At 49.4% G+C, this 14105-nt stretch overlaps 4 protein-coding genes across 4 annotated transcripts; 3 read left to right on the top strand and 1 right to left on the bottom strand.

Annotated features, from left to right (window-relative positions):
• Positions 1-844: 844 nt before the first annotated feature.
• On the top strand, positions 845-1954 carry T069G_07643 (uncharacterized protein; the record flags this gene model as incomplete). Its single annotated transcript, XM_056174853.1, has 1 exon — positions 845-1954. The coding sequence occupies one exon, from the start codon at positions 845-847 to the stop codon at positions 1952-1954; it is 1110 nt and encodes a 369-aa protein (XP_056028432.1).
• Positions 1955-2391: 437 nt separating this feature from the next.
• T069G_07642 (las17-binding protein actin regulator domain-containing protein) lies at positions 2392-4426 on the bottom strand (the record flags this gene model as incomplete). Its single annotated transcript, XM_056174852.1, has 3 exons — positions 2392-3061; positions 3149-4001; positions 4222-4426. 3 exons carry the CDS (start codon positions 4424-4426, stop codon positions 2392-2394), a joined length of 1728 nt encoding a protein of 575 aa, XP_056028431.1.
• Positions 4427-5751: 1325 nt separating this feature from the next.
• On the top strand, positions 5752-7986 carry T069G_07641 (prion-inhibition and propagation domain-containing protein; the record flags this gene model as incomplete). Its single annotated transcript, XM_056174851.1, has 2 exons — positions 5752-5829; positions 5887-7986. 2 exons carry the CDS (start codon positions 5752-5754, stop codon positions 7984-7986), a joined length of 2178 nt encoding a protein of 725 aa, XP_056028430.1.
• Positions 7987-11660: 3674 nt separating this feature from the next.
• On the top strand, positions 11661-14070 carry T069G_07640 (pectate lyase superfamily protein domain-containing protein; the record flags this gene model as incomplete). Its single annotated transcript, XM_056174850.1, has 3 exons — positions 11661-11994; positions 12054-12242; positions 12302-14070. 3 exons carry the CDS (start codon positions 11661-11663, stop codon positions 14068-14070), a joined length of 2292 nt encoding a protein of 763 aa, XP_056028429.1.
• Positions 14071-14105: the final 35 nt, after the last annotated feature.

Here is a 14105-nt window from a genome sequence, read left to right as displayed (position 1 = left end):
ATTCCACTGTTTAGAATAAGTCAGCTCTGTCAGTTTAATTAAAGATACCATAATGGGAAGCATAATGGGAAGCATTCAATTGAATATGTGTCGAATCTGTCTAGCAGAGTATGGGCCTCCACAGAGATGTAATCGAGATGTGCAAGCATCGCTTTGTGCCAATTACCAATGCCACTTTGTTATCACTCGCTCAATGTCATTCATTGGCCCATTAGGTTCTACGGAGTACCATCCTCCGTAATCTACGTCTTTCTTATACTTTGAATGGAAAATGTCATTTTCCAAAAATAGGTTCTATTTAGCCATTGTTGGGGAACCCCACCGCCTCTATTCATGGTCCGCTCAGAGATCATTCCATCACCCTACTCTGTACATATCAGTAATTACGTCATTTGTTTTCTGTTCCCCCTTGATACAAATTGCGAATCTCGCCGGTTTCTACCTCGCATACCTTAGCAGTGACAAGGTTGAGTAAGGGAGCGTATTAGAGCGAGCCACGTACCAGCCTCCAACGACGACTGCATATGCCAATAAGACAGGCAGAGGAAAGCGTTATTCAGCAGTGCATCACCTCCTGAGTCTGTGCTTTACCGGTAAACGGGAAGAGAAGAACCAATTAAAAAGGCGTTGGGCCGCGGACTGCGGAAACCCCCACAACGAGGGGTCTGGGTTTACTTTGGGCAAGGTTTGGAGTGTCATTCCCCTGGACGATTCCTTTTAAAAATCCAGAAGACATATATCTTTGTGGAGTACGAATTGCTCTTTGCACAGCGCAGAGTATTTTCAAAGGACTTCGACCATTGGCGTTGTCACGGTTGACCCAGGCTTGCCATATGAACCAGCCATGATGGAGGAGACGGCTGCCGAGTTCACGCTATTTTCCCGTTTGCCAGCAGAGCTGCGGTTCAAGATATGGGAATCCGTGCCAAGGCCTACTCGGGTGATTGGGATACTACCTCCAGCTGCTCGATGGTATCGACACCATTATCGCGCTATTGGTACTAGAACAAGTGCCATAGTAGAAGAAAAGGATCCTCTTCAGCGCTACAATTATCGATATATTGTGCAGCCCAAGAAACATGCGATATTCCCACCCCTTCACGCATGTCGCGAAGCCCGAGAGCTTTGGAAACCACACTTTTTCCAGCCTTCCCGCCTTTTCCATGCGTCAAATATCACTATTCGCTTTGACACTCCTTTCATCAGCTATGACACTGATATCTTTGCCATCTTTGATGGATGGCCCCCAAATGGAATTCCTTCGGATGTTTTCCTCGATCCGCGACTGGCTGAGAACGACGACCAATCCTTGGACGGCTTTATCGCCCTCGACCGAAGCCGAATACGGAACCTCGCCCTATGCGAAATTCCAGGAGACCTCACAGGTTTCGCCAACGCTATTTCAATTCGGCAATTGCCAAATTTACAAACTCTGACTATCATGGCTTTGGGGCCTGACGAGAAACGGAAGCCCGAATCTCTGGCTTCTGAGGGGAGCGGCGGCGATATCGCCTACAGTTTACCAGTACTTGAGATGTTGGCAGTTGATGTGCAGCGGATTGCTGCAGATATCCATGATATACCACCAGAGCTGGTTCAAAACAGCCCATTTCTAACCGATGCAAGATTGCGACATGCTATCGCTCTGTCGCCGAGTATACGACCACTCATTCGGTACAAACAATTCGTGCTATCTCTGCTTTGGCACGAACTCAGAGAGCCGAATGCAGTGGGAGCGATAACAGAATCTTGGTGGGAATACACGGAATACCTATTTAGTAACCGCATGGATGACGATGAAGAATGTCCGTTAAATCTGCCTGGCTGTGGTGTTCATGGCCACACAAGGAGAGAGCTGGTGGAATGGGTGCCCAAGTTTGAGGTTAACTACAAGTTACTATGTGCAACCGAGTGGCGAGATGAGCTGAGAAATATTGGAATTGTCAAGCCATGAGGGATGGACTACCTACATCTATAATACAGAGCGTATTTCCTGTTGAAAGAAGCTATTTAATACAACTTTGAGAGATTTTAGACCTGTATATGGGATTGGGCTTCACGACGGACCTCCATTTGAACATCTCCCGGAGTACAAGGGCTTTTCTTTCGTATCCCCACTTCAACGATGATTATAATGAACCAGGCTAGATGGAAACGCCAATTTCAATTTGTCACTTATATACAGCAAGATTCGCCGAGGCCCACCGTGACGCCAGAGTAAGAAAGGTTTAAATACAAAAAGAGATACATGCTGCAAGCACGCGTAACTGATGCCATTCATTCATTTAGATATATCGAGTCATCGTGATCCAATGCCTTTATCACATCGATATCGTTCGAAGCTGCCTCGTTCATGCCTTAAGAGGGACATGCCACAAGCAGTTTTGACGCTTATTCACCAGACTTGCGAGGACTGCCAGGGAGGCTGTGGAATCTCTCACCCTCGTCCCGAGCGTTAATCTCAAGCGAGTGTGAATCAGAATCGAAGAGAGTATTGGAGGTTTCGTGTGGCAAAGCAAAGTGCTCGTCCTCCTTTCCAAGTGGCGTTTCCCTGGGTGAAACCGACGTTGCTTCACTGATGCTGCCTTCTGTCTCTTTGGCGGTAAATTCCGAATGGGGAGCGGACGAAAGAGCTTCCTCGTGGCTCGCAACTTCGACGGCCTTCAGATCTACTTCCTCAAACTCAGGTTTGAGAGGCCGGGAGATATTCCTCGGCGGAAGGGGAGGTGGCACGCGGGCGGGAGTGACTACAGCATCAACTGGAGGAGCGCTGATGGATTGTGATCGTAGATCGGAGGGAGACAAGAACGCCGCTTCCGATTTCTCGTCGTCTTCGCTGAAAAAGGTAAGGCTGTCGTCTCTGCCCCAGTCGCGGTGTATGCTGTTTTTGCGGCCCTTTGAACTCCAGGGACTATCGTTGACCGCGTTATAAAAGTCGCCGTTCTCATCGTAAAGGTTTGAGTGCCCGAAGCCGTTGATGACGGGGCTTGTGATTGGAGTAATGACTTCATCTGTTTGTGTGCCAGCATCGGACGACTCGTAGTGTCGATCAGAACTCCATCTAAGGCGAGATGATGTATAGCTATCGCGGTTGTTTCTTGTTTCTGATGTTTCCATGCTGCTATTTCTGCTGTGAAACTTGGCGTACACTGGACTAGTTGGGCTTGGATGATATTCGAACTGGCGGCTTGATGGTCTCGAGCGAGTGCCAGCTTCCACGATATCCAGTCCCTCCTTTTGTAGTGCCAAGAAGCCATAGGGATCTGGATCGTCAGGTTCGGGAATGCCGAATAGTTTTCCATCGCTGGGAGCCTCGACATTGACGTCACCTGGTGCTGGCTGTCCTTCGAGCTCCTCCATGAGCTCTTCGTCAACATCAGATCGACCTTCAGCGGCCTTTAACGTCTCCATCAGCATTTTAAGCTCCGGAGGTCGATGTCGAACTTTTCCAGCCAAAATGTCGGCAACACCTATCGTCTCTCCATAGAAGCGGGCGTTTTCGTCAGTGCGCTCAATCACAACCGTACCGTCGACCTGGACACCTGCATAGAAGCCACGGGATTTGAGGTATGTGAACACCGGCCTGTTTGCCTGCTTCCACTTGCCGTCGTTTTCGAGAACTCCACCCATGCCGACAGGTCCGGCGACTGCACTGATCTCTCCACCAAGAGTGGCTCGGATCTTGGTGAATGCCTCAAGGGCCTTGGGATTGTTGATCACCAGCACGCAGTCGTATATGTCAACACCAACAAGGAATCCTAAACCGGCTGTGTGGAGCATAATGCCCGAAGGGGGTGACCATGATCCATCTTCCTGTCGGGCAACTAGGACTCCAGAACCGCCAGCTCCGGATATCCACAGACCGGTGCGCATAGTTGTAAAGATGGCGAGACCAACAGCATTCTCTATTACTTTTTGAGGAATCTTCTTGATAACTCGTTGCTTCCGCTTCGGGCCGGCATCATCAGCCGGTCGCTCTTCTTCCGTATAGAAACCATCCTCTACAGCAAATTATGTTGTAAGCTTTCATTCAAGTAAATTGCAGGTAAATGGAAACATGGGCCCCGAGTTGACTTGATGGATTGGAAACGATGTGGAAATGGGATAATGTCAAAAAAGAGGAAGCAATTGAATTGGGCATTGACATAGTGAACTTGAAGAGGGATCATGTTTTTCGCCCTCCTACTGAGCAAATCCATCTAACAAGAAATCAATACGTACTGCAAAATGATCTCAAAATTCTTGCGGCTTTGTCGCTTTCCTTGTCCAGCGTCGTAGGCCAAAACGCTTCGCTGCCAATGCGATTGGAAAGCCGATTCACGGGTGCTCCGAGCTTATCCGCCCAACCCCAGACCTTGTCAAAGCCCTTCTTGCTTGTGGTCTTGGTGGTGTCCCAGGACGGCAGCTTAGATGTCACCTTTTGCATTTTGGTCGCTCGGAGAGTTGGCAAAACAAAAAGGAAGTTGTCGAGATAGCTACTCCAGAGCTGGAACTGGAAGAGCGATTAATCAACGCTTCGACAGCTTCAGGTCCACGGCTGCCAATTATAAGACATTGCGCAGTGGCGCAGGTGATGTCCCGCACTTTATACTATCATCCAACATGACGCTACCGGTGGACTTCCGCTCCTCCCGATGGCCGCCACAGTTGCTAACTGGCGGGTGACGCATCACTACGGATGAGAACGGATCAGTCGGCGTTGCCGCAAAGAGCTGAGCAACGCCAATTAACTTGGATACTTCGAGAATTCATAACCAAGGCTTCGCAACCCGCCGGAACATACGAGCGAGAACCCGGAGTTGCTTAGGCACTCCGGCTATGTAATCACTTATCAATGCCCTGCATTTGTTGCATACTTGCAGGGCGATTTTGTCTGTTTATAAGCGGTCCGTTTCCCTCTTTTTAACCTTGTCTGTCAAAACCGACGCCCTGGAGGATGACGTCGTCACTCCACTTTTCTCGGACGCGCGACATCTGAGAGGAATTCTGTTGAATCTTTTTTGCCCTCAGAAACACCTGGGCATTTGGTATTGATTGCAATTGTATACAATCTTTTTCTTTTTTTGTTATGTTTTTATTTTTACATCCCGACCACTATTGTGTAGTACCCGGAGAGTCGAGCAGCTTGTCCAGGATGTCAGGCTCCTGTTGTTGTGCATTCGGACTGAAGCACGCATCTTCGAGCTGGTCATCTATGTTTTTTTTTAATAACAAAATTTCTCTTAGTTCCTCTAGAAGGCAGCGTTTGAGGCTTCGATGGATCAGAAGCAAAGTCCGCCGCGGCGCATCTTCTTTAGGCTCCGCAAGGCAGCGGCAGAAAGCACTCACGGTGTCAATGTCTGCTTAGGCCGAGAACACGCGCATTTATGTGTTTCTATATGAGGCAGAACGCATATATTGCATACAGGCCAGTCGCCTTAGGTTTCGGTGAGGTTGCCGCAGAGAGCGCTCACTGTGCGGACGTCGCTCCTCAGGCCAAGAACACGCGCATTCCTGCGTGCTAATTTGAAGCGGAACACACATATTACATCGCAGATAGGCCAATCAACTTTACCAATCACTCCTAGCACAGCCAACACAGCCTTGCTGCCTATCAGGCGCAATTCCACCTAAATGCATCAAGATGTCTTGTCACTGATAAAACTCGTAGATGAAGATCTCGACTTCATCTAAATTGTTCATAGCCCGCTGCGGCTCAACTCTTCCCACGTTGGCTAGTATTATACATTTTGTTCCTATTTCATCACTATCATGGACGTTACGGGTCTTGCCGTCGGTATCGTGGATCTCTACACCACATGTCGAGACTGTTACAACTTCTTCACCACTGTGAGAGCTGCAGAGGCTGAATCTTTAGCTCATCTGCGCGAATTGGAGATTCAGCAGTCAATTCTCAAAGCATGGGGCTTCCATTGGCAAATTCACAGCGAGGGCGGCAGAGAACCAGAACATTCCGATCCCACCAGACGAAAGCGAACCAAACTTCATGAGTACCTCTTGAGCAACCGATTTAAGGCCGAAGGCGTCTTCAACACTCTTTCTGCCCTTGCAGATACACTATCCGATCAAGATAAACTCACCAAGCGCTATGGTATCCGGTTTCAACCAGCCCAGGCCATCCAAGATGGGTCGCAGTTGATGAATAACGTCCAATTTGCCATCTCGGGCACAACAATTGAGGATGCCAAGCCTGTGATCAGTGAAATCAGGAGTCGTCTCTCTCTGCTTAATAAGTTTAAATGGTCTTTGAAAGACAAGGACAACTTCAAGAAACTTATTGCCGACTTGAGATCTCATAGCGATTCGCTCTATCGCCTTTGCCCCGAAATCGCATTCGAGTCAATGAACATATATCTCACTATGGAATGTTTAGCCAGGGAGGAGTCGCCAACAAGCCTGAAGTGGACTTCAAGCCTCGCAACTCAGCTTGCAGAAGTCGATGAACAGTCTTCAGTGCGGGAAGGTTACGAATTGCTGGCTTCGGCGGCCACTTTGAAAGCATCGGTTAATCAAAATAGAGATAGGATGCACGCAGATGACAGCACTCTCACCAGCGTTGAAGAAGAGCAACGCGAGATGCGGTATCTGGGAAAGGGCCTCGCCCTATTTGAAGGACAGGTCGTTTACGTGGAAATGCGAGACTATCGTGGACCGCCGCTGGAACTCACTCCAGAGCAGAAACAGAAATTAAAGCGCCGTCGAAACCGGGCGCGCTTCTTGGCATCATTTCCAATGGATAACACGATGAACAGCCATTACGGCAGGGTTGACATGGACCAGACCCATCAACAATACGACAGCGACGAATCTGAAAGTGACGAAGTGATAGAGGCGGTCAGACCAGCCGATCCCAAGCTTCGCACTCTCATCAGGAACTTCGTTAACACCTTCCAAGGTGAGAATAATATGAAAAGCGTATATGGTTTGGATATCGCCGGTATGATAGACCACACAGAAAGCGAACACAAAGGTCATTGCAGCATTCTCTACAGACTCCCCGGCACAACTGGCGTTCAGAGTCGCGATCGGCCTGCAGAAAACCTGAAGCTTCGCGCACCAGTGACGCTGGAGTCCCTGCTTGGAACCAAGCAGAAACAAGGCATCCGATCTACACTCGGCGCGCGTTTTGAGCTGGCTAGAAAGCTTGTGCATGCTGTTTGCCTACTTCACTCTAGTGGCTGGCTGCACAAGAACATACGCGCGGACTCAGTAATATTCTTTCCGGAACATGCGAATGCGCTTCAGGAAGATCGATACGAGGTCAAATTTGAGATCGATGTCTCAAAGCCTATTCTGATGGGTTACATCTTCTCACGGCCAGACGACATCATGATTTCGTCGGCAACAGAACAACCCAGTGAAAAGGGACGCAGGGCACATAGCACCACTCAGAGGTGGTATGACCCGATGGATAAGACAGTAGAGTTGAAACGTAGATCTGGAACTCCTCGGGGTGGCGCCATATACGGTCCCGAAACGCTACGGAAGGGACCTGCGAAGGAGCAAACGAAAGAGACAAACATCAGTGGCTTCATGCTTGACTATTATCAACATCCTGCGAAGCACGCGGATCCAAAGCGCCTCTATCGCCACGCATATGACATATACTCGCTGGGTATTCTTCTGCTTGAAGTTGGGTTATGGGAGAAATTGAAGAACTACGAAGACACACGCGCAGAGTATAACAGGCGCGATTATTACGAAGAGATTATTGTTACTCGAAGAAGTGTACCCGATTATGACGAAGACGATCATAATAAGCGAAGGCACATAAATCCCGATTACGATGAAGAGGATCATTACGAGCGAAGACGATGGATTTGTCGAGTGTACCTTGATCGCCTCAGATGGGCATGTGGAGACAAATATGCGGATGTTGTTCTCAGCTGTCTCATGATTAATAGCAGTGACGACGAAGTGGCGAAAGCGAGCGAGAGGGAGCTTTGTGCCAGAATTATAGCTGACTTGGAGGGCTGTCAAGCTTAGTTCTCGTCTTCCAAACTAGTGTGGAGGAACGGAAAAAACGAAAGTCAAGGTTACTTTTGCGTGAATATTGCCATACGTTTGTTTATTCGTTTGTTCGTCTTCTATCATCGAGGATATTGCCATACAATTGAACAACCGTTGCGTTCTAGGGTAAACCACCAAGCCAGTATCTGAAGCACTTCACAGCACACGTTCTCTGCCACGTGTGAGTCGGTCTGGTAAAGGCTGATCTTTCGGCAAATCGTGAAATCGGAGCGGGAGACCTGAGAAATACACCGAACATCAGCATACGACGTTAATACATGGACTAACCGTTGCGGTCAACGGGCCCTAGTACAGGAACGTAGGCAACACTGCCAAGACGTTGCTCTCGGGATAGCGGCCCTCAGCGTGTCGATGTGCCAAGAGCGACGATCACTGCAGGGTTGATGTGACGATAGATCTCGTATTATCGCCCAACTCCCGGTTGCTTGAAGTACGAGTAATTCCATAAAGCCCGAAATCCCGTCGCAGCAACAGGAGTCAATGCCCGGATGCTCAAAAGGGAAGCTATGAAATGTTGTCTCCTCCGCAATTGGCAAGTGGGATTGAAAGTATGATGCCATTCTTTGGCTAATGCTTACACGAGCAGATTAAAGCTGCGCCATCTAGGGAGGCAGCGGATCGTGTTATCGTTGGCAACATCAACTAGAATCGGAGCACAGACAAACTCTGTATGGTAAAGAGCGATAAATCGGGTGGCGGCCTTCTTAGCAGGTCTTGGCTCTTGGCTCTGTCAAGTGTAAAATGCACTACTTACTCGGTGCTCCGTACGCCTTACTGACTTGCCATATGTGTAATCGCACTACCAACCATCTCCACATGGACCCCTCCATCGATCCATATCAGGCAATTACAAACAAGGGCTCACTCATTATCCGTATCTGTCTAGCCATGTATTGCGAATAGGTAGGCATTCACCGGTCACTGATTACGGAAAGTCGTTGTTTAGGGTTCCATTTTGATGCTTTGTGAGGAAACTAGGTTATGTTCCATCACTAACGCGTGGGGGCTGTCAAGGGCTTGCCGTTGTAGCAGTCGATATGGAGGATGGAGTAAGCTGAATTAGGGGTCGACTGTAGCCTGCAACTAATGGCGGCGCAGTGTGTTTGTGTCATGTTGATTGAGTTATGTGCAATCCATAGAACATATTATGAAAGCAATGATTCAGATCCATGTTTACCATATACCCATTCAATGCGCTGGGAGTCGTATGATATAGATGTCTGGAATTGGGAGACATGATGCATGATAATAAACTACGAGTACGGGTCTGTCCCTATACAGGCTGGTGTGAGACTGTTATTACGAGTACTCGTCTAAGTGGATGGCTCATGGTGATGAATTGAAAGGTTGCCTTTGGGATTGCATTTTTAGGGAGGTGAAGAGAGAATAGGCAACCGTAAAAGTGATTACTGTTTCTTTTGCAACCAACCACGTTCAGTTCCGAAAGTATGGTTGCATGATCGGGGAGACCTGTGTCCATTTCCTTTCATATCTCAAAACCTGATGCTACAACGCTTGTCCGCAATCCTAGTGCTTCTCAGCCCAGGGTTCAGGACCTTCCAAAAGGGTAAGTTTCTGAACCCTGTGTGGAACGTACAAGAAAGCAACATGTAAAATATTACGAATGATTTTACTAGAGAAAGTTAGTGTTGCTCCGAATACCTGTGCTTCTGGCTGGGGGTGGACTTTTGCCAATTGCGACCAAACCAAGAGGAAAGAAGAGAACAAGTCTCGACCGGATGCCAACAATTCCGAGTCGAGAAATAACTGATGAGTTATGAAATCGCTCTGTAGAAAAGTGAGAAGACTGGGAAGGCCCAGGGTTTGATAGACAAGGCATGCTAATACTACGTCATAAGTTCTTGGCCACTTGGTATTATGGTTGGTGCGAGGAAGGTAGCAAACATAGCATATGCTGATTAAAGTAAGATGATGTTAATTATACAATAGAGCGGTAAGAAGTATTCAAGTCGGTCATTGTAGGGACAAGAATGGTTATTCACTGTAGTACGGTGGTCATAAGTATTGCCCAGTTGTTAAGTGCCCTGTAAGGAGACACAATGTTACCATACGTATGGTACTACCTTACCAGTAACACTCTTTTTGTGTGCCGTGGATTCAGCTGCTCCGGCGACTTGGGCGAAATTGATTTATGCTTATTTCACTGCTTTTTTAGTTTGGGTTTCGACTCAAGTAATTATGATCCTTTATGTGGGAACAATTCATCACTCCCAGAATAGAAGAGAAATAGGGCTGAGACGATCCGTCTTCTAAGAATATACAACCCGGCACTTACTATTATACCGAGGAATGCATCGGCTACGACTGAAGGATGATTCAACAATTAAATCAAAGGGGGCCCAAGCTCGTGATGTTTCCGATAATAGAACACGGAGTGGTGGTGAGATCGCAAATCCAACCATCCGGCGTTTTACTTGCCTCTTAGCAGCACCACTAGTAACCAATTGGAGAGCGCCCGCTGCCAGCTCTGGATAAGCACTGGAATTTAGAATTCAAGACTGCAGCAGTTCATCACAAGACATCATTCATTTCCACCAAAGATATCCTATTTTCTTACTATTCTTTTTTTGCTGATCATGACCGCTTTATGAGCTTCTAGCAGGAACAGCAGAGAGTTGCCGTTGCCTCGTCCCGGATGGCTGCCAGTCTGACTTGTGGCTTCGTTTAGCCTCGGAAACTAGAGCGGGGGGCGCAGGAGAAACTCCACTGGCTCAACCCCTTATATCAATCTCCTGCTTCACACAAAGAATGGGCGCTGGTTTGGCAGCTGAGTACCTAGTAGTATGCATCTCTTGAGAAGCCTTGGTAATTCTCACCACCCGAGGTTGTGATGGCTTCAATTGTCGGACTAGAGTCATAATATTGTAGAAACGCCAAAACTTGGCCCTTTCGAGGTCCATAGTTGACGGCCGCTGCTTCTCACCATCATCCATTATTATTCCCACCAAGAGCACCAGACTCCATCGCTCCCTGCGGGGCTCTGCCCGTACTGAAGCAGCATGTAGTACGAACTCTCAATGCAACCGCTTGCCGGATACCCGAGACGTGGTGCTCATTTTTCCGTGTCCATATTTCTTACAGCGCTCCGTACCTTTCGAGGCTTCATTCACGTCACTGTATGTTTTCCGGATACAGCTTGCGGCGCGTCCGTCTGGTGGCTTTAGTTTGACCCCTACGCTGAAATTGGAAGGCGGGATGGCTTGCTCGGCCCGATGCCACTTTTCTGTAGGCTTTCTTAGGAATCTACTTTTGTTTCTTTGCGTCAGCTGCTTCTTCAGCGGGCTCGCCAGCGGGCAAAACAGCTGCCATTACAGTACAGACGTGGATACGTAGGTTTTAGTAGCGCTAGGCCGGGTCGTGCTTTGTATTGGGGACCATGATCCCAAGTCTTACCGAGTTTGGCAAGATACCCATTGCTGATTGATATGGGCCGGAAAAGCGTGGTAAGCGGCTTTGTTGATGTCCTGCAATTTTAGCCATGGTGGTTCGTTGGCGACAGAATATATAAAGGACGATCTGTTGCCTATATCGGTGCCAAGAGCGACCAGACTTCACGCTCAGTGTCAATCTAGATAGTTTTCTAGAAGGGCGTTGATCATTTGTCGAAAATGAAGTCCTTTTCCCTTTTGGGCTCCGTGGCCCTGTTGTCATCCCTCTCTTGGGCTCTGCCAACTGAAAGCCCGGCCGCCTCGCTTCAGGAGAGGCAGAGCGGTTCATCATGGTTTTTGCCAAACATTGACCACACCACGGGAGCCGTCAGAGGCTATGTCCCCAACCTGTTTTCCAGCAATGGAGCTCAGGACTTTAACTACCCCGTCTACAAGACGGTGAACTCTGGCGATGCCAACGGTTTCGTCAGTGCCATCACTTCTGATGGACCTCTGGGTGCCAGAGACAACTGCTACCTGGCTGGAGAGCCTCGTGTCATTTACCTGCCTCCAGGTTAGTCGATGAATAGACTTCTCGTGCTGTGAAACAATGTTCTAACGGCTTCATAATAGGAACTTACACCATTGGAAGCACCATCTTCCTTGACACTGACACCGTCATCATCGGTGATGCTGCCAACCCTCCCACCATCAAGGCGGCTTCTGGCTTCAACGGCAACTACCTCATCGTTGGTGGTCAGGGCGATGGCTCCAACCACCCTTGCGGTGGCTCTGGTGGTGAAACCCACTTCTCGGTCATGAGTACGTACGCGCTGCATTGCAAAGAATAGTTCAAAGTATTAACACTACGGTTTCTACAGTCAAGAACGTCATTCTGGACACCACTGCCGTCACTAGCCAGAGCGGCTTCGTCGCTCTGAGCTGGGCTGTTGCCCAGAACTGCGCTCTGGTTAATGTCAAGATTAACATGCCCCAGGGCATTCACACTGGTATGCTCGTCAATGGAGGATCTACCATCTCCATCTCCGACGTCCACTTCAGCTTCGGTAACATTGGTCTGCACTGGAATGGCCACCAACAGGGTCAGATCAAGGGCATGTCCTTCACTGACTGCACCAACGGTATCTACATTGACGGCGGCAACACCATCAGCATCTTCGCCCCTACCTGTAACACCGTCGGCCGCTGTATTGTCCTCAACTCTGGAAACCCCTGGGTCGCTGTCATCGACGGTGTCAGCCAGAACTCTGGTGACTTCTTCACCAGTGTCCCCAGCTTCCCCAACTTCATGATTGAGAACATCCAAAAGGACACCACCAACTCCAACATGGTCGTCGTTGGCGGTGCCTCCAAGGTCGGTGGTGTTACCAGCATCGGAACCTACGTCTGGGGCAACACCCGTGGTACCAACCCTACCTACGTGACCAACCCTACTGCTCAAGCAGTGAACAGGCCTGCAGCGCTTGCTCCCGGAGGCAAATACCCCGTCATCAACGCTCCCCAGTATGCCGACAAGACTGTTGCCAACGTTGTCAACCTGAAGGACCCCAACCAGAACGGCGGACACACCCTGCAGGGAGATGGCTTCACCGATGACACAGCTTCTCTCCAGGCTGCTCTCAACACCGCCGCCAGCCAGGGCAAGATTGCCTACCTGCCCTTCGGTATCTACATTGTCACTTCCACCATCACCATCCCTCCCGGAACCGAGCTGTACGGTGAGGCCTGGTCTACCATTTCCGGATCTGGCAGTGCTTTCTCTTCCGAGACCAACCCTACCCCTGTTGTTCAGATCGGTAGCACCCCCGGTCAGAAGGGTGTTGCTCACATCCAGGACATCCGATTCACCGTCAACGAGCCCCTCGCTGGTGCCATTCTGCTGAGAATCAACATGGCCGGTAACAACCCCGGTGATGTCGCTGTTTTCAACTCTCTCAACACCATTGGTGGCACCCGTGACACCTCCATCAACTGCCAGAACGAGAACAACTGCAAGGCTGCTTACCTCGGTCTTCACCTTGCTGCTGGTTCTTCCGCCTATATCGACAACTTCTGGTCTTGGGTCGCTGACCACGCCTCTGACCAGAGCGGCAAGGGCACTCGAAGCGCCGTCAAGGGTGGTGTCCTCGTTGAGGCTACTGCCGGTACCTGGTTGACTGGTCTTGGATCCGAGCACAACTGGCTCTTCCAGCTGTCTTTCCACAACGCCGCCAACGTCCTCGTCACCCTCTTCCAGTCTGAGACCAACTACAACCAGGGCAACAACGGTGCTGATCTTGTCGGCCAGCCCTTCAACGCCATTGCCTCTGACCCCAACTTCTCCTGGTGCGGTGGCGGTGACACTGTCTGCCGCATGGGTCTTGCTCAGTACTACACTGGTAGCAACAGCAACATCTTCCACTACGCTGCTGGTAGCTGGAACTTCAACAGCTTGACCCACGTCGACCAGGGCATCATGAACTACATCCAGACTGCTGTGTCCAACTCTAAGCTCTTTGGCTTTACCGCTGGACCCAACGTCGGAGAGACCATGAGACTGCCCAGCGGCGCAGAGTTCGGCAACGGTGGCAACGACGGATATGGTGGATCTTGGCAGACCCTGATTGCCAACATTGCCAGCCAGTCTTAATTTGGCCTTGTCGGTGCATGACAGATGAAACTGTC

This window comes from Trichoderma breve, chromosome 4 (assembly GCF_028502605.1).
Source record: "Trichoderma breve strain T069 chromosome 4, whole genome shotgun sequence".
Classification (NCBI taxonomy): Eukaryota; Fungi; Ascomycota; class Sordariomycetes; order Hypocreales; family Hypocreaceae; genus Trichoderma; species Trichoderma breve.
The sequence above is the reverse complement of the archived record's forward strand: the minus strand, read 5'-3'. Positions and strand labels throughout refer to the sequence as shown.